At 45.7% G+C, this 19,779-nt stretch overlaps 1 protein-coding gene across 6 annotated transcripts in view; it reads right to left on the bottom strand.

Moving 5' to 3' along the window:
• The window catches only part of MYRIP (myosin VIIA and Rab interacting protein), a 374,212-nt gene that overhangs the window by 300,141 nt on the left and 54,292 nt on the right, over positions 1–19,779 (bottom strand). For all 6 annotated transcript variants that reach the window (XM_019810899.3, XM_045037827.1, XM_011286243.4 and 3 more), the window contains one exon: positions 19,297–19,440. In XM_019810899.3, the coding sequence (XP_019666458.3) occupies positions 19,297–19,406 (110 nt within the window). In that variant the 5' untranslated portion in view covers positions 19,407–19,440. The remainder of the gene's footprint in view (positions 1–19,296; positions 19,441–19,779) is intronic.

The raw sequence follows: 19,779 nt of genomic DNA on the forward strand, positions 1-19,779 counted from the left end.
GCTTTCTTCCAGCTACCTTTCACAGTCTCCTTCCATTTGTCTAGATATAGTGTCTGGCGTTTTTAGTTGTACTTAGCAGAAGGAATAGGGAGAAGTACCTCTGTTCCACTTCCTGGAAGCAGAAATCAGCCAGCTGTTGGCATTTGTACAACGTACCTAGAGCTGGGCTGTAATATCCCACGTGAATATGCATGAGTTTCATAATGAAGGATGCAAATTCATTTCTCAATGTTCAGAATCAAATGCCTTAAAAAACAAATTTATTTTAAATCATGATTGTTTGTATTTCAACAATACAGTGGGCTTAAATTAAATATTCCCTTGAAAGTAGGTGGGGGTTGTGGAGTGTAGCTCTCCTGACATTTAACTGAATGCCTAACTGCACTGCAAAACAAAGACTAAACAAGAGACACACTGTCATGATTGAGGGAACAGGATGAGACTGCCAGTATCACTTACTGTGTTGCTTTATGTAACACGCTTAACTCCCAGGGACTTCGATTCCTCATTTATAAATCGAGCGGGCTATGCTTGAATTCAGGACTGATGTTTACATCCTATTTTAGCTCTTAAACCCATCATTTGCTCTCGAATACTTTCTCTCTACTTCAGAGAGGAAACGAAGGTTTGACAATGTCAGTTTTAGGGACAGGCTTCTCAATGTAAAGCTTTTCCAACCAGAGGCATCCTTTGCTGTTCCCAATAATGGCAACAGTGGACCAGAATCACCTCTGTGTCAGGCGGCTTCGAGCACATCCGCAATGTTGAGGGCTTTAATGTCACATGAGGGCAGAGCGCCTTCAGAATAAAGGGACTAACGGATGGACACTGTCTGTGCAGTGCTCGGAGGCCCTGCTGACTGTAGAGCTGTGACACGCAAGATTTTGGAAACTGCCTTGGAGACAGAAATGTCGCTCCAGGAGAAAACAAACACTCTCGGCGGCAGTATCTAAGGTCAATTATAGTCCTGCTGGGGTGCCTGCCTGCGTACAGGGCTTCTACCTTATATTTAAAAGCTTCCCTTTCATACTTAAGCTGTCAAAGCAGAAAGTGTGATTTTCTCATAAATCCACTCTTCATGGGCCCACTGAGCCATTTTCTACTTCATATAGAAATACTTTGTTTCTGTAATCAGAAAGAAAAGAAGCTACTAAACAGCCCTACAGAAGGTATGCAGGGCAACAGAAACTATATAGAGCAACCTCCCTAAATGAAAAGGAGTCAGAGTGTCCAAATCTAAGGGAAAAAAGTCTCCTTTGGCCACGGTGGGTCAGGACTCGAGTGAATATACAAAGTGGAGACAGACATCAAAGGTTCAAATAATTAGTATTTTTGGAAAGACAAATACCATATGATTTCATTCGCGGGGGTAATTTCAACAAAACAAAAGAGGAAAGGGGGCAAGAAAGAGAGAGAAAGGCAAACCAAGAAACAGACTCTTAACTGTAGAGAACAAACTGATGGTTACCAGAAGGGAGGTGGGGGTGGGGATGGGTTAAAGAGGTGGCAGGGGTTAAGGAGGGCACTTGTCACCATGAGCACCGGGTGCTGTCTGGAAGTGTTAAATCACTATAGTGTACAACTGAAACTAATATTACACTATATGTTAACTAACTGGAATTTAAATGAAAACTTATTTTATAAGGTCCAAACAATTAAGCATTGGCTATAAAACAAACTCGAGCATTCCTTTCTACCTGTCGAGAATCATCTAATGATTATTAGATGAAAAGAGAATGTATCTCGCTTTAGGAAAAGCCAAGCCATAAAACCATTTGAATGTATTAAACAGATATGAAAACATAAATGTAACTGCAATGATTTAACGCCTGCACCAGATGAACCGGCCAAAAGCAAGCCACCAACAGCTCTTCCGAGTCCTTTCTATGTCCCAAATCTGTCCACAGGGCCGTCCGTGTATTAATCCACGGAACCCTCACAGCCCCCAGATAGGCACCTCCATCATTCTTCGTGCACAGTGGGGAAAGCAGAGCACTGAAGATGAAGGAACATACCCATGGTCACATGTCAGGTGAGGCTTCTTCGGCCATAAAGCAAACCAACACTGATGAACTCCTTCATTCTTGTATTTGCAACGAGACATGTAGTACAGTTGAGCATCTGGCCTTACATACCGCCCCCATGCTTTTGCTCTGAGGTTCATGTAAAAACGAATAAATACTGTGTCAAGGAAGGAGGATCAAAAATACGGTCAACAGTGAATTTTAAGACTTTTCTCTCCCTCTCTCACCACGCGTCACCAAGGCACGGCAGACAACGTAGGCCACTATGCTCTGCTTCAGGACCACACACAGATGTTTTTTATGCTCTCACAGGAATAGAAGCTTCTAGAATTTTGTCCTGGACCCCCCCAGTTGGATAAACCTGGTTGTGGGGGAGCCGACCCAGGAGGGGAAGGAGAAGGCGAGGGAAGAAAAGGGGAGGACACAAGAGCAGGGTACGGCAAGACCATATGGCAAATGTCCAGGGTCTGGGGAAGTGTCGGTCCTCTTGGGGCTCAGAGATGCGGCTCAGGGAGGGACACAAGCCATAGACATCGGGCAGTCTGACCGGACCTTGCCTGAGCCTTGGTTCAGGGGAGGGTGGCAATCTGCCAAGAGCACTCAGGTAGACGCCAGCCCTGGTATGTAGAGCAGTAGGGTGGGGAGCTCTAGAGACAGGATTCCGAGAGCAATACAAAACCATGTCTGCCTAACCAGTGGCCAGGAGCAGTCTTGGGAAGGGAGGAAATGCAGGCTCCAGGCACATTCCTGGCATGGAATGGGGCAAAGCAGGCCTTGGTGGCTATGAGTTGCTCAGCCCAGGAGACATAAAAGGCAAGCGAAGCATTACATTGTGGGAGACGACCAGCATTAAACCAGCACAGTTACAGGGGCTGACCACACACCAACATTTGGGGAAGCCTGGTAGGGGCAGAGGAGACACTCCATTCCTGAACTAATTCCAAAGACCCTGGCAACTTACTGGGTATGTCAACGTGTTGGGACCCAGAATCTACTTAGACATGCAGAAGCTAGGCACTCTGGGTTTGGCCTGAGGCATGGGGAGAAGAATCAGCCAGGGCAGGATACTCGCCTCCTAGGCTTACACACATTAATAGTTAATGCAGAATGGGAGCCCGTGAGTCAGGCCAACAGGGGCCAGGTGAGCTGAAGAAGGCTGGGACTCGAGGCGCACCTGGGGTTGAGCTCTTCTTGGAATTAGAGGCCTTGCTCCAATTTCCAGCAAAGGAATCTCTACCCTGGACCAGGAGTCTCCCATTGGGGTGAAGGAGCCCATTAAAAGTCACCTGTGAGTCAAAGAGGTTGTTCATGAATTTCCTTATGAACATGTCGGCTTAGGAACTGTTGGCTTTAGGAGCTGGTGAGGAGGAAAGGGAAGGCAGCTGCTGGCCACCAAGGCTAGGGTCCATATCCAGAAACTGAAGAAGTTCACGGAACAAGCAAGTTATTCTAGCAACACAGCACAGAGCGACGAAGTACAAGAAATTCTGATCTCCATGTTGTCCATCTGCCCTCACCAGCTCTGTGTCTCTGGTGAGATGATTGTGTATGTGCCTGAACTACTGTGGTTGGAGACAGCTGCTTTTTCAGTGGCTGTGGAAACCTTCCTCCTTCCTCCCTTTCGAGTTCTGAAATCTGTGCACACCTAATGCCAAAGAAATGCCTTCCGCAGCCAGGGGTTGGAGGAATGAGGGCTAGGCCAAGAATTTGTGCCAAGAAGCTTTATCACAGCCCAACAGAGTTGAAGCTCTGACATTTGCAGTGGAAAAGTAAATAAGATCAGGAACTTAACACCACAAAAGCAACCTTGTAAGAAACTGTTATTAAAGACTATGGGATTATGGGGTGAATGGAACCAGAACCTCCCAATTAGTAACTACACATCTTCGAAGGGCTACACATTTAAAAGTGAATGGAAGCTTTAGTATCATTCCCTTTTACCTTACAACCACATTTGCAGCAACAAACTCCCCTGGCCATTCCTAAAGGCAGGCCCCATAGGCAAATACATGATAATTTAATTTTATGGTGCCAGAGACACTATACAAATTATGAAGATAAGGCTATTCTAAAGCCACATATTATTTCAAAGGTCATGACATACTTGGTCAACCATTAACTTCAAAGAGACATCAAAGGATTTATTCCATCCTGAGATGTGCAAACTTTCTGCAGTGAATACAGCATGAACACAATGGACTTTCCTTTTAAACTACATAGTAAGGCCCAAACCAGGACATTGTTCTGAGACTACCTTCACTTGAGAGAGACAACAATACTTGAAAGCAAAGGTCAATATACAATTTGGTAGCTAAGACATTGCCTGGACCCTTCAGAAAGCTAAAAACCTCATACAGAAAAGCACTAGCCCCAAACAAAATTGAGAAAGAAAGCTTACTTTTTGGTCTTATAAATTCCAAACTGCTTAACCTGCATTCCAAACTAGTGTTGTCCAATAAAAGCTTAATGTGAAACATGTATATAAAGTAGTCTAGCAATCACATTAAAAAAAAGAGGGGGGGTGGTGCCCAGGTGGCTCACTCGGTTAAGTGTCCGACTTTGGCTCAGGTCACAAACTCATGGTTTGTGAGTTGGAACCCTGCGTCGGGCTCTGTGCTAAAGCCTGCTTCAGATTCTGTGTCTTCCCCTCTGTCTTCCCCTCCCTCACTTGTGCTCTCTCTCTCTCTCAAAAATAAATAAAACATTAAAAAAATAAAAACAAACAAAAAAAACAGGGTGCCTGGGTGGTTCAGTGGGTTGAGCATCTGACTTAGTTTCGGCTCAAGTCATGATCTCATGGTTTATGGGTTCAAGACCCGAGTCAGGGTCTGCACTGGCAGCACGGAGTCTGTTTGGAATTCTCTCTCTCTCCCTCTTTCTGCCCCTCCCCCCCCTCTAATAAATAAAAACATTTAAAATAAATAAATAAAAATAAAATAAACAATGGGTAAAATTAATTCTAACTGTATTTTTATTTAAAATGTAATTTTAGGTATGTTTTGTTTTCAATATAAAAATGATTACTGATATCTTTTATAGCTTTTTTTCACACTAGATCCTCGAAATCCAGAGTGTACTTTATATTTGGACTACATCTCAATTTGGACAAGCCATATTTGAAGAGCTCAATGCCACAGGGGACTAATGACTACTGTAATGTCCCAACTACCCTTTCCCATATCCTAAATCAAGCCCTCCTAGCTCCCCCCTCCAATATGCAAAGCTTTAGCAAGCACAGGTACCAGATTTTCTAAGATGGCCCTAACTTCCCCTACTACGTCCCATGGCGCCTGGGTGGCCTTGGTTCAATGCCAAGGCTGTGTGCTATCTATCCTAGTTACTGGCCTCAGCTCTGGGGTGAAACTGCCTCGGCTTGAATTTACCTCTCACTGTGTACAATCTGAGTAAGTTACTTAACATCTTTTCGGATCCTCAGTTTCCCCCTTTTGGCAATGGACAAGAAACCGTTTTTCTGAGGGTCACTAGAAATAAGAGGAGGTGACATTCTTGGAACACCACACTCTATCCCTTATGATCAGGAACAGTGGAAGCAAAACTACTGTCTTCCTCCACGGCCCCCCACAGGTCCCGATGTGGGGCTGAGAAAACATGTCCTTATTACTTTGCCCAGGATGCTTCCTGTTACCCAGACCTTTGTTTCATTCCGCTTAAAAAAATCCTGTCCGTCTTCAAGAATCAGATCTAAAAATTCCCCTCTTCAGGAAGTCTTTCCTTTTTCCTACCTTCCACCGAGATGTAGGTATTCCCATGGGTCTGCCTTGATGGTTTTCTTTCTTTTTTAAAAAAAAATTTTAAAGGTTTATTTTTGAGGCAGGGACAGAGTGCAAGTGGGGGAGGGGCAGAGGGAAACAGAGACACAGAATCCAAAGCAGGCTCCAGGCTCTGAGCTGTCAGCACAGAGCCCAATGTGGGGCTCAAACCCACGAACTGTGAGATCATGACCCGAGCCAAAGTCAGACACTTAACCGACTGAGCCAGCCAAGTGCCCCTTGATGTTCTTATTTCTAACTCTCTAGAACATTCTAATTATACACGTAAGTCTTAACTATACATGTAAGTCCACCTTCCGGACTATTCCTCAAGAGCTAATACACTTATTACAATTATAAAGCTCTCCCTCTCTCCCTCTGCCCTTTCATTCCCTTCTCATTTGCCCAGGAGGGTCCTGACATTAAGTCCATGATTTTGAAATAATCCAACAACTCTGATTTAGTATATTTGACCTTTTCATTATTAATAAAAATTCTAATAATAAGTAAAAAGGAGATTCTTAAAAAAATCTTGGGAGGTCCCCTCTAGTTTGAGATTGATACTCTATACCCTGCGCCCCCCACCTGTTTCTGAGGTCCCTGCACCTGCCCCCACAGGTCTCCAGGCTCTCTCCCGATGTCTCCCGGTTCTGACTCTCACAGGGCCTTCCCCTTCCCAAAGTGACATTCAAACAGAACCATACCAGACCTTCCACTGGACTTTAAAATGCACCTGCTCTCGGGCTCTCTTCTTTCAGGGCCCTTCCAGGTGACTGGCTGGCCACGCTGATCTATTGCTGCAGAGGAAGGAGTCCCTCCTGTCCCCTCTGAGATGACAGATTCATTAACTGGACAGGTCAGTGCCACGGTGTCAGTGTGGAGTATGAGGAGCTACAAAGGGCCAGTGTGGAGATGTCAGGCAGAGGCACTCTGTGAACGCCCAGCTATCTCATCAACCGTAGGGCCCACTTATTCCAACCGAGTAAAGACAAGGCCATCGGACTTCCAAATTCAGAGACGGATACAACCGGGGGCCTTTGTTCATTCGTGAGCTCGATTTAAGCGTCCCAACAAAAGACGCTGAGAACAAAGGCGTTTTACTTTTTGAAAAAGAAACTTCTTGAACACTCAAGTTCTTGTAATAAAATTTTAATTTGTTGAAAATTAAAATGAATTTTGAATGAAGAAAGATCACTGACCCATTTTATTAAAAGTACTGTGTTCTTTCTACTTTAAAAAAAAAGGGGGGGCGATGAATCCTCAAAGGAGCGTCTGTATAACAGACTAGAAACACAAACTATTCCTAGACCGGGGGAGACGCTTCTCTTCCCTACAGTGCTTCTTCCACACGCCTGGCAGCTCTTACTTCCTCAAGACACTTGGACCTGACTCTTGTGCGGTGGAGTACCGCCCTCCCCCACACAGGGCAAAGCAGGTGCGGGTCCTATCAGAAGTGAGCAGTTGAGACCAGGGGGCGGCAGAAGCAGGTCTCCAGGTGCATTCGGTTCCCTTTCCTTAACACAGGGAAAGGGGGAGAAGCTCGCACACCGCCATCCCCCATCCCTGAGAGCCTCTCAAAGACAGGCAGGAAGCGCTCTGCCTCCCGCACTCTCAACCCTTCCCTCCCTTCCTTCCGCTGGCCCAGTTCGGCCTGGTAGGCTTAAGGAGACCGTCAGTTCAGCAAACGCTGGCAATTAATGGCCAGTTGCAGTTACAGGAAACCACTTCATTACCTCTAACCCCTGCTCCACCACAGACAGGTCCACTAGAGCACCAGCAAATGTTTGGAAGTTATCCAGCTGCTAACTAGCTTCTGGCAAGCATGTATTAAATGAAAAACTGCAAAGGCTGTGTCTATCTCCTAAATGCCTCCGAGACTCAATTTGAACACCAGAGTACCGTGCAATGAACAGTCACTGTTAAAACCACTTTGTAAACGCGCCTGACAATGTAAAATCATAGGGTCTAAACTATGATGCGACTGCGTGTCTGGTGATCTTTCCACGGTATCTTCTACCACACGAGGGGCCAGACGGTGGGAGAAGGCCAGGCGCCCTGGCATCCAGAACCTCAGGGCCTGGCCAGGCTCTCCCACTATCTGCACTGTTTGAGCCTGCTTCTTCAGCTGCAAGTCAAGGGCAGAGAAATAATGAATACTCGGGTCCCTTTGAGCTCCCAGAAACTATATTACTCAAAGCAATACTAGAGTATGTTGCTGTTACAAATAAACCCCGAGGCCTCAGCGATTTAACCCAATAAAAGTTTATTTCTTTGTCACATAAAGTCCCTTGCTGGCCATCAGAAACTCTGTTCCATCCAATGGCTTAGGGATTGGGTTCCGTCCATCTGGTGATGCCACGTTTCAACATGAGGCCTCCAGGGTCCCCACAGCGGGCAGGAGGATAGAGAGGAGTATCAGCTTTTAAGTGTCTTGGTCCAACAGTGCCACGTACCCTTCCTCCCACAGCCTATTGGCCGGACTTAGTTACATGGCCTCGACCTCACCGCAGGGGAGGAGGGGAGGCTGGGAAATGTGCAGGAACACATGACGTCTCTGACGAGCACTCTCTACCTCCACCGTACAGATGACACCTCATTTATTTATTTTACTAATTTAATCTGTTTATCTGAGCAGATATTGACAGAGCATCACGATAGGCTACATCACAGAAGAAAAAGTTCTTCAAATTAAGTATGCCAGAAATGCAGAAAGGCAGATGGAGAGAAGGGAACACCAGGCCAAATGCCCAATACTCAAGCGAACACAGCCCCCCGAGGAGGGACGAGGTACAAGTCCAGGGCCAGGCCCTCTGTAGGCTACCACAGGGAGACTGGCACGCTCAGATGTATGCTGGGCCTCCTGGATCTGAGTCACATGGGAAGCACAAGGAGTCCAACAAAGAAGCAACACGACTTGGCCGTCCCTGCCCCCAGCCTTACTGCCCTATGGTGGTCTGTCCACTAGTCTGCCTACAGCCTAGGAAGCTATGTTTAGCACTTCTTCCTCCAATCAGGGCCTTGCTCCCCCTCTGAGGCTTTGTTGCTGCCATAAATGATGTCATCAAAATCCTGGCTGGCCCAGAACTTCCATGGGAGCCTGGTGCCAGGCTCAGAGCTGCTAAAGATAGATACCACACTCATCCCGGCCGGGGTTCCCACACTCCAACCGTCCCCAGAAACTCAAATTCTAAGGAATAAAGCGGTTGGGTAAGATTCTGGAACAGCATGGCCTTCAGTGCAGCAGATATGTCTAGTTACTTTTTTCTACCATAGAAAGATTCTTTAAGAGTTGCATAACTAAGGAAAGAAGGCAATAGAGAAACTTCATACGCCGATGACGAATCTCATTAGCTGTTAGGGCACACCGTTGAACACAGCGTTGAACACACTGAGTTTTTACACAAATTTACTTTATTATTCTCAGTGAATCCTGTGTAGACAATATATTGAACCCAGTTTCCTCTGTCAAGGAGACCAACACTAGAAGTAGAGAGGGCAGTCAAGCAAAGAAAAATGTAGAAACCTAAAATCCATGAGAGGCTGTGCCTCTCAGCAGGCATCGCTGATGCCTGGAATTATGGATCCAAGACCAAAAGAACAGGGTCCATTGCATGGGTTGCCTTCCCCCCACCCCATCCCCAAACACTTTATCCACAGAGGTGAAGTGAAAGTGAGGACAGACTTTCCAGAAATGTCAACTTTACTGAGAATAGGACAATGTTCCCGTACAGCAATGAACCAGCTTCTTCTGGACTCCTTTTGACCTCCCAGGTTCAGGAAGCTGGGTACCAAGCCTAAGAGAAGAGGTGATAGAAGGAGACATATCCACATCCCTTGGACCACGAGCGTGCTCTGGGTTCATGTCACCGGAGTGCTCGTCACCTCTGCACCTCACGGCCCTGACCAGCAAGTCCAGATGGAAGACTAAACAAACACTTAGCTGCCTCTCCCTCCTTCCCAAGACTACTTCAAAATGACAGCAAAGAAATAAAAGTGCAATTAATTTATAAAAGTAAAGAGAAAAGGAGAACAATCAGCCACCTACAGATTCCAGTGAAGTTCTAAAAAAGGAGAGGGAGCACAGATAATATGTTCCATCACAATTACTTAAGGGCTGCTTGCTGATTTTCAACATTAGCGTCAACTTCTGAACAAAACTGGAGAGGCTCAAGTATGTTTGCAGAAGAGCCTGTGAATGGCCTCGTCCTTGAGTATGTAAGAGCAAAGATAGATGTGAGCTAAAGAAAGCCGAAGGAGTGGTAGAGGGAAGGCAGGGGCACCAATATGCACATCTGCACTGTCAGAATCAAGAAGGGATAGCAAAAGTTGATGGGGTAAGACTCAAAGGTCTCTATCTATCATATAAGGTTGAAAGACGACTAAGAGAAAACCAAGCCAAAAATAATTCAAGAAATATCAAGAAACAAAGATAAGAAACATCAAGGAACAAAAGCTAATGGTAGCATAAGTGAGCAAAAGCCCATTCAGAGCAGAGAACTGAAGGAATGTCTAAAATTGATTCATCAAGAACCAGCAACATAAGCATACTTTTTAGATTTATGGGGGCAATTCCAGGGAGACTAAGAGCTAAGAACAAGATGATTAAGCATGAAGCAGAGGGCACTGTGCTTTTCATTATAAGATCTTCTTTACCATTTTGATTTCTACTGTCTGCATGAAATCATCTGACAAAAACAGAAAAAGCAAAGAATAAAATCAACCGAGTATAATGTGCATTTTCTACACTTGTGCCTGAGTAGATTAGACCCAAGCTCCCTGGAAGGTAGGAACAGAAATCAACATGTCTTGTGTTCTCCAACATCCTCTGTTCGTAGCTTTAATGCTGTCGTGTGTCTTAGAGCTAAGTGCAATCGCCATTCACTCCACTGAACTTGTAAGTAAGTGCCCCCTCCGCTTTCTGGTACTGCATGTCTACCAGTCTCAGGACTTTCCAGGTCTTGGTCCCCCTCCAAACAGTCCCACTCTACACATAGTCTTTCGTGAAATTAAATGTTCAATGCCCCACATCTGCGGCACTGGGAAAGCACGTAATCTTACTGACATGGGGTCCACGGAATCACTTTATGTAGTAAGACCTCTGCGTGCGCATAAGAGGTGATACATAAGAGCTGATGTATACATCCCAGTTGTGATGTGACTGTGCCCATCATAAGCTGCTGGGGGGAGTGGGGCACAGGCATCTTCTGGTCGCTCACTGGGAGCCCTAGAAAAAATGGAGGCTGTAACATTCCACACCGTGCCCTTCTCCACTCACCCACCTTGACGACCATGCTGTCCTTTCTGCATGCGTTCAAATATCCCACCCAACCTAAATACATGGTTTTGGGAAAAGAAAAAGAACACTTAAGTTATGGATAAAAAAATTTTTAATAGAATTTGGAGGGAGATCAATGGAAAAAATTGCCACAAAGGACCTTCTTAGGGGAAAATTACAACAAAACTAAGCTCCATCTCTAACTCTGCCTGACCATGAGAACAACAAATCAAAAGTAAAACTATTCCCAGAAGCACCCAGTCCTGCTCTGGCCTGCTGATTTAAGTCAGAAGGCATGACAAAACTAAGGGACTTTAGATTCAAAACATTTATTAGTGAGTGGACACTTTTCATTCTCTGTTGAAAACACTCACCGTAAAAAGACCTTTTAAAAAAAAGACCACTGGATAAACTTACCAAATAACAGGCGACAGTAAGGAATTATTTTAATTCTGTTAGCTGTTAACATGCATTATGCCACGCAATAAAACGCCTTTTCTGAGATGCATGATGAAGTATTTCAAGGCAAAATAATACCATGTCTGCAACTGCCTTTGGATGCCGATAGTTGCTACGACTGGAGTGGATACACACTGGTTTTTTGTACTTTCTACTTGTGTGAACCTCCTTAAGACCAAGCAATTTGACCTCTAAGTATTTGCTTAAGAGAAATGAAAGCACAGCCCACACAGAGACTTGTACAAGAACGCTTATAGCAGCTTGTTCGTAACAGCTAGAATCTGGAAAGGACGCAATTAACAACAGGAGGAGGGGTCCACAAGCTGGGGCAGCATGGCTCACACTGGGGAGTCCTACCCAGCAAAATAAAGAAACTAATTGCTGATGTACACCACAACACGGATGAATCTCAAAGCCACCGTGCTGAGCAAAAATAAATACATACATACATACATACATCAATACAGCCAGATCCTAAAGAGTACCTACCGTGTAATAGAAATCAAAACAGTCAGCCCCGCGTCAGGCTCTGTGCTGACAGCTCAGAGCCTGGAGCCTGCTTCGGATTCTATGTCTCCCTCTCTCTCTGCCCCTCCCCTGCTCACACTCTGTGTGTGTGTGTCTCTCTTTCAAAAATAACTAAACATTAAAAAAAAATTAAAAAAATAAATCAAAACAGTCACTACTACTGAGACAAGGGGACTGACTGGAGGCAGGGAACTGTGGGAGATGATGGAATGTTCTACATCTTCATTAGCATATTGGTTACATTTATGTGTGTGTGTGTATACATCCATCCATATATATATATATGTATATATATATATATACACACACATATATATATATTTAAGTTTATTTATTTATTTTGAGAGAGAGAGAAAGAGAGAGAGAAAGAGAGAGAGAGAGAGAGAGAGAGAAGGCCAGGCAGAGAGAGAGAGAGAGAGAAAGAGGGAGAATCCCAAGCAGGCTCCGTACTGTCAGTACCTGATGCAGGGCTCGAACTCATGAACTGTGAGATCATGACCTGAACCGAAACGAAGAGTCAGCTGCTTAGCCAACTGAGCTACCCAGGCACACCCATTTGTGCATATATTTATCAAAGTTCAACTACACGTGTAAGCTATGTGCACTTAACCTTATGTGAAATTCATCTTAGAAACCAGAAATGTAATTCCATACAAAAATACAATGATGCTTGGTTTGACGTCTCATTACAAATGAAAACCCAAACCTGACTCTGTTCTTCACAACACAAGCTAGCCCAAGGAGAAACATTTCACTCTGGACTTCTGGAGAGGACAGCTGCTAAGGGCTCAATTATGACTGAGACCACGGCCAAGTGAAGATACCTTGGGCACAGAAGACAAGGTCACTTGCCAACATAAGGTATCAAATCATATACGAGACCTGCAGATTTACGGGTATTATTTGCTTTTGTAAATTCTGGGCTTGCAGAAATTTTACAGGGCAGGAAGTAGAAGTTGCTGGAAGTTAAGGGCTCCTCACATCTTTTATAGATTCCAAACTTACTTACTAATGCTGCCTGGGGACTCAGAGCAGAGCAAGGCGGGGAGGGCAACCATTAAGGGCAGCAAGTGGGTGCGAAGAAAGGTTTCCATTAGACCAGGAGGAGACCACAGGTTGTTAGGCAGAGTGGCAGGGGGACATCTGCACTGGATGTGGCAACAGAGCAGCCCAACCAACAGGACCACATGGCCTGAGATAATGGGCATCAAAAAAGAAACGTATGTGGATGGACAGGTAACCAGAGAGAAATCTCCAATACCTTAGGACTATACCCACCTGGGATCTTTGCAGAAGCAGGGCGACAGGCCACCCTAATAATGACTGAGTTCTCCACCAGCCTATCAAGATGGGCTTAGAATTGATCCACACGTCAGCATGGGGACCAAGATCCACAACAGCACGGGTGTGAGGTCTAATGATGACTTTACTCTGTGGGCTCATCATCAGCGAGGGAGTCTCTCTCCCCGCTACCGCAGCGAACCAGAAAAAAGCATGTGTCGAATCTTCAGACACCTGGTCCAGGGGGCAGATTCTGAAATGCTCCCAAGCAACGGCTTAGAAGCCCTGTCACCTCTTCACACATTTCATTTATACTCTTGTATCTAATTCTGTTTTTGTGACCAGAGTACCTTCTACAGCCAAGCACAGGCATTGCTGAAACCAGTTTGGTATATAAATGCTCAGTGACACCATCCCACTGCCCAAGGTGAGGAGATGGGAGCCTGGTACAACGTGATCCTGGGCACATACACCAAAGCCGCCACCAAAACGTCCACGTAACTTTTGACCCGGCTCATTCCAGATCAGCCTTGAGGACGAGCAGGAGTGTCAGTTTCCTGGGAATGTCTTCTATGCCCCCCAGCATCTAACCCGTTCTTTTCTGTATGCTCTGATGAAGCATCCTGCAATTTTCCTTCAGAGCACTCTCCACAGTTGAAGTTATATAGCCAATTGTAGAATTGCTTGCTTAATGTGTGTCATTGTCCCTGGGCAGGACACGTAACTGTTTCATCAATCTTCTATACTCAGTACCCACCATGGTGTTTGGCACATGGTAGGCACCCAATAAGTCTCTTAAGTACCATTTCCCCACAGCCCACAGGCAGTTTAACCCAGGAATAAACTGAGGAAAGAGCCCTAACTTTCACTGAAAATGTGCCATTATTTTTGTTAAAGTCTACCCAGAGCACCCTAAATCATAATGGACCGCCCAGGTGTGCCTGGGAAATCCGAAAGGCCCTGCAGAAGCCCGCTGTTCCTCCTGCTGAAGGCCGGGTCTACAAAGTCAGGCCAGTGTCTGTGACTCCCCATCCCCTGCCACCTTGGGAGAGTGCACCATTTGGGCACAGCAGACGGAGGTACTTGTGGGATGTCCCGGGAGGGCCATCTGGAAGCCATGTGCTAACCGTTCTCCAGAGTGTACTCTGTAGGCCTGAACTCAGGACAGAGAGATTGGCTTGAGGCACAGACTATCCATCCTACCTGCCTGTCACTCCAGTTCGTGAGGATTCCGTCCTGGCTCGCCATCTTGAAAGGCTTCCCCAAGACATGGTGCTTCCACTACTGGTCAATGTTCTCCTACTATCTATGTCAGTTACTATGATCTACATATATATCTTTAACAACTCATAAGCACTTTTTTAAAGTTTAGTTATTTTGAGAGAGAGAGAGAGAGAGCGAGCGAGCGCATGAGCAGGGGAGGGGCAGAGAGGCAGAGAGAGAGAGAATCCCAAGCAAGTTCTGCACTGGCACTGAGGAGCCAGATGTGGGGCTCAAACTCACAAACCATGAGATCATGACCTGAGCCTACCAACTGAGCCACTCAGGCGCCCCCATAAAGCACATTTAAATGGATCATTTATTTCAGTATTTACAACAACATAATGGAATAGATAGGGCAAGTGCCTTTAGTCCCATTTTTTTAGAGGTTCAATTTAAACCGAAGGAGTAAGTGTACTTCTAAGGGTTGGGGCTCAAGCTAAGACCCAAACTCATACTTTGAAACTCTAAAACCAGACTCTCTTCACCACCTCGGGCTATCTTTTGGTTAAACAAGACCCTAACCACAAGAAAGACAGAGGAAAGAAAGGGAAGGAAAGGGAAATAAAGAAAGGGGAAGGGAGGGGAGGGGTAGAGAAGAAGGAGAGAAGAAAGGAGGGGAGGAAGAAGGGCTAGGAAGGAGGGAGGGAGGATGGAAGGAAAGAAGAGAGACAGTTTTCAAAAGGCTTCATCTAGTATATATAACTGAGAGAAATTTGGGAAACAAAATCCTGGCTCTGTCCCCAACGGGCCGTGCTACTCTGAGCAAGCTTTGCAACCTCTCTGTGCTTGGGTGCCTCCATGTAACATGGAGATCCACCTTATAGAGACTCCTGGGAGGAAGCAGTAAGATGACTTCACAGAGTACCCAGGGCAGTGTCAGTTCACAGTGACTGCTTTGCACCTTCTAGTTCTCTTTTCGTGAATTCATTTCCATGACCTAATTGTGCTGAATTCTTCAGTCCCACTAGCTCCCCTTCTGTTCTGAGGCCATTTAATTCACACTTCCACCACCTATTTATTTGCCACACTTTATGTCCACGCTGAAGATCATTAGAAACACTGCATAACTTCTAAACCCAATCCTACCCCCACCAAAGCTCACCAGAGAAACCAGGTAAATAAAAAACAGCTGATCAGGAGGAAAGACACGTAATTCAATTTAAAACTTTAAAATAAAAATCCTCCATTCTGAGTCTTATAACACAGCTCCCTAGATTCTCCCATGCATCCTGAATCCAAGCAATGCCGAAAAGGTGAGGCAAATGTTTTGATGATCTCGGTGGTTTTGAGGTGGTGATGTCTCAACCTCTTCTTACCCAATAATAAGGTCCTAGGCCAAATCATTCAGAGTTTGGTCAGCACTCACGGAGGCATGTTGACTGGGTTTTGGGTAGAAGGACAATAGTGACGGCTGTCTTCAGAGGAAAATCATCCACTCCCAGGGACAGAAGAGGTGCTGTGTCACTCCTCTTGAGGCACTGATGGCTTCAAGTATCATTCTTTCCTAACACATGCAGGTTCCCACGAGTGTGCATTTGTACAGAACTGCAGCAGAGTCACTGACTACTGGCCAAAGGCCAAGAGTCCTCAAAGAAAGATGGCGCCCACCTTGGCAAACTACTGTAATGGCAAGTGAACTGCCTTTAAAAATAATTCTCCCCAAACCAAGCCATGAAGCAACTCTTCTACACAGTCCAGCACATGACTCCAGTGAAGCTAAGACAAGTATCCACAGTCAGAAGACACTGAATACACTCTTGGTTTACCCATACCTGAGTCTGCAGGAGATGAGGCACGATACACAGCTGGTCTTTATGACTCCTAGAAAATAGGAAGACTGCTTCTTCAAGGCACACATAAAGATGGCCATATAGATTGACAGCCCATCTACACTCATCCATCTGTTCCACAGATATTTAGGGCATGCCTACTATGTGCCAGGCCCGGTGCCCAGGGCTCGAGGCACAAAACTGAGTTAGACATGGTTCCTGTTGGTGGTCCTGTTGAGGAGAAAAGCTGGATAACGCAGCGCACACGCACTACCGTGCTGAAACTGGTCTCCGTGGAAATGAGTGGCCACAAATCCCCAATAGTCTTAGTGTTGACTGGCATTATACTGTACTTCCAGGCTCTGCCTACTCTCCTGCCCTTTGGTGGCCATTTCTATTACAAAGTGTTTATCTCTGGCTTGGATTTCCCACCTGAACGCCAGATGCAAATACAGAAATGCCGACTTGACATCTCTCTGCTTCTCTGTCTTCTCCACTCGGTGAAAGGCAACTTCATTTTCTCAGTCACCCAAGCCACAAACCTCACGGTCTTCCCTGACTCCGTGCCCTCTTACACTGCATATCCCAATAAGGAAATGCAGCAGTATTCACTGTTGGCTCAACCTCTCACACGTATCCAGGATCTGACCACCACTCACCACCCGCTGCACCTCCCCTGCTCTGAGACAGCCCGACCTTTCACCTGGACCGCTGCCCTCCTATCAGTTCCTCTGCTGCTAGTCCCGCCTTTCTGTGATGCCTCCCCCCCAACCCCCACCGAGCAGCTACGGTGACCCTATAAAGCAGATGTCAGGTCACCATGTCTCCTGTGCTAAAAACTCTGTGATTCCTCCACCTAGAGTGAGATTCAGGCCTTTACCACAGATTCTCTACTTACTACATGGTTTGAACTCAGGCTGTTGCTGAGATTTCATTCTGTACTATGTTTCTTTGGCTCACTCCCTCCTAGCTCCTCGGGGAAACATACAAGGCATGTCCTTAAGTCAGAAACTTGACATCTGTAGGTCCCTCTGCTGCGCCTAATGTCGCCCCAGGTAGCTGCAGAGCTCCCTCTCTCCCTTCCTTCAGATCCCTGCCCAAATGTCCCCAACGTCCCCAGAGAGGTCTTCCCTGAGCAGCCCATGGAAAAACAGCACCTGCCACCCTCCTCCAGTCTCTGCCCCTTTCCCTGCTTTATCTTTCTTCATGGCTCTCACCGCTACTGAACGTATCTAAACACATTTTTATTTGTTCATCTCCCCTCTCTCTCCTCCCTCTAGAGCAGTGCCATCCAACAGAAATATGGCATGAGACATATACAGAATTTTGAATTTTTCAGTAGCCATACTAGAGAAAGTAAAAAGAAACCCCGAAAATTACATTTAATGTTTTTTTATCTCCCCTCGTATATCTCGTATAACAAGAGCATTTCAAAAATGAAGTCAATACAAAATTTTTACTAAGGCAGGACACATTGTTGGGCACTAAATTTGAAATGTGGTGTGTATGTCACACAGCACATCCCAACTCAGGCTCATCACGTTTCAAGCGCTCGGCAGGCACCCGTGATTGGTGGCTGCAGTGTGCATCAGCTCAGCTCTAGAATATAAACTCCATGGGACAAAGACTAGGTTTGCTCACCATGTTCCCAGCAGCTTGAACAGTGCCTGGCACATGGTTTGTAAATCAATTAATTATTTAATTAACAAGTGTTGTTGTTGTTTTTTTTATTTTTGTCTTCCTTCAAACAAGCACATATTAACCATATATAACATGACAGAGAAAAAAAACCATGATCGAAATAGACATGATTATACCAGAGTGCTTATAATCTAGTCAGGGAGGTAATACGTAAAGAACTGGAAAGTCTGACGTATCCCAAGTGAAAAGGAAAAAAAAAACCCACATTTTAAGCTGATTAGGAAAGGACATAGTTGGGGCTCAGATGTCGCACAGCCCTGGCTATTTGGAGGAGTGGAGGCAGAAGGCCATAAAGATTATGACAGTTCCCAGGATGACAGTGATAAAAGCTGGACTTGGGGAAAAGTCGGGGACAGATGGTGAGGAGGCAGATTCAGCAGTGCCTGGTCCAGCCCTGCGTGGGGACCAAGTCAGGGGAGGAATTACAAAGGGGTTTTGAGCTCGGTGGCTAAGGAAGAAGACAGTGCCATGATAAACCCATCAGATTCCAAGGGAAAACAGACGGATGGACGAGGGCAGGTAATAATGACTTACTATCTAGTTCCAACACACTAGACCCAACACATGACCTCATTTTGATCACTCTGACCTCTTCCAAATTTAGTCATTTCTACCCAAAGGAGCAGCAACTGTATTTCTCAGAACATTCCACGAGGAAATGCCAACTAGAGCGTTGGAAGAGCCCCTCTCTGGGCCTCAGTATCCTCCTCTATAAAATGAGGAAGGTGGTGCTAGGCCAGGTGACCCCAGCCCAGCCAGATGGCACTTTCCTTATACCAGGTCTTTGGAACTCTTTTTCTGCACCATGGGAGTTGAGTGTTCTAACAGGAGATTGTACAGACTCTGTGAGTCTAATTCTCCCAAGAACTGTTCACCTAACACTTTATTCTTCAGCAACAGGAAGATTACTACCTGCCAACGGAAAATTAAAGCCAAGTTGCAAGCTCCAAATAGCCACTGTCATCACAAGGTATACTTTTCCTGCAGCTAAAACTGTGCAGGGTGAGAAGCCCAAGGAAAACCTTGATGGGGAGGCATGTTTCTGAACGGGCACTATGGTGCCCAGCATTGAAGCTGGTGAACCTTTCTGTGAAGGACAGGGCAGTCTTCCTATACACAGAAGTGTGTGCACATGACATAAAGACTTCGAACTCAGGGCTAGCGGAGAGGAACATTCTCAGGAAAGCTGTCCCGTGCTACCCAGGAGGGCAACAGAAGCATCTCACCTTAGCCGTTCTTCCTCTTTTTTGCGAAGATTGAAGTCTCGTTGAACCACCTGGAGGACATGCTCCGTTTCGTCGTCGGTCAGACCAGACAGGTCCAGCTTCCTCCCCATGATTTAATACCCAACACAGGCGATAACACAAGACCTGAGAAATCAAGGAGAGACCACAAATTGAGGGCAAGAGGAATGCGCTCCAGGGACCAAAATCAACCCATTTTTTTATTAACATGAAATTAATACAGTTTCTTCTAAGATGGTGCCTTGCTCTGCTCTCGTATTCAGCAAACATTTACAGACGATGTCAGGCCGCAGAGAAAGGGAGAAGGTACCTGATCATCTGCCAGTCTCATTCATCCCACCCAACCCTTAAATTAGAAAAAAAAGACATAAATTACTTTTGTCGATGCAATGAAGCAAGCATACAAGAGAGCTAGTGGCCCTAGCCACTAAATGCCAAAGACAGGATCCAAAACTTCTAAATTTT

The sequence above is a fragment of the Felis catus genome, chromosome C2 (genome assembly GCF_018350175.1).
Source record: "Felis catus isolate Fca126 chromosome C2, F.catus_Fca126_mat1.0, whole genome shotgun sequence".
Taxonomy (NCBI): Eukaryota; Metazoa; Chordata; class Mammalia; order Carnivora; family Felidae; genus Felis; species Felis catus.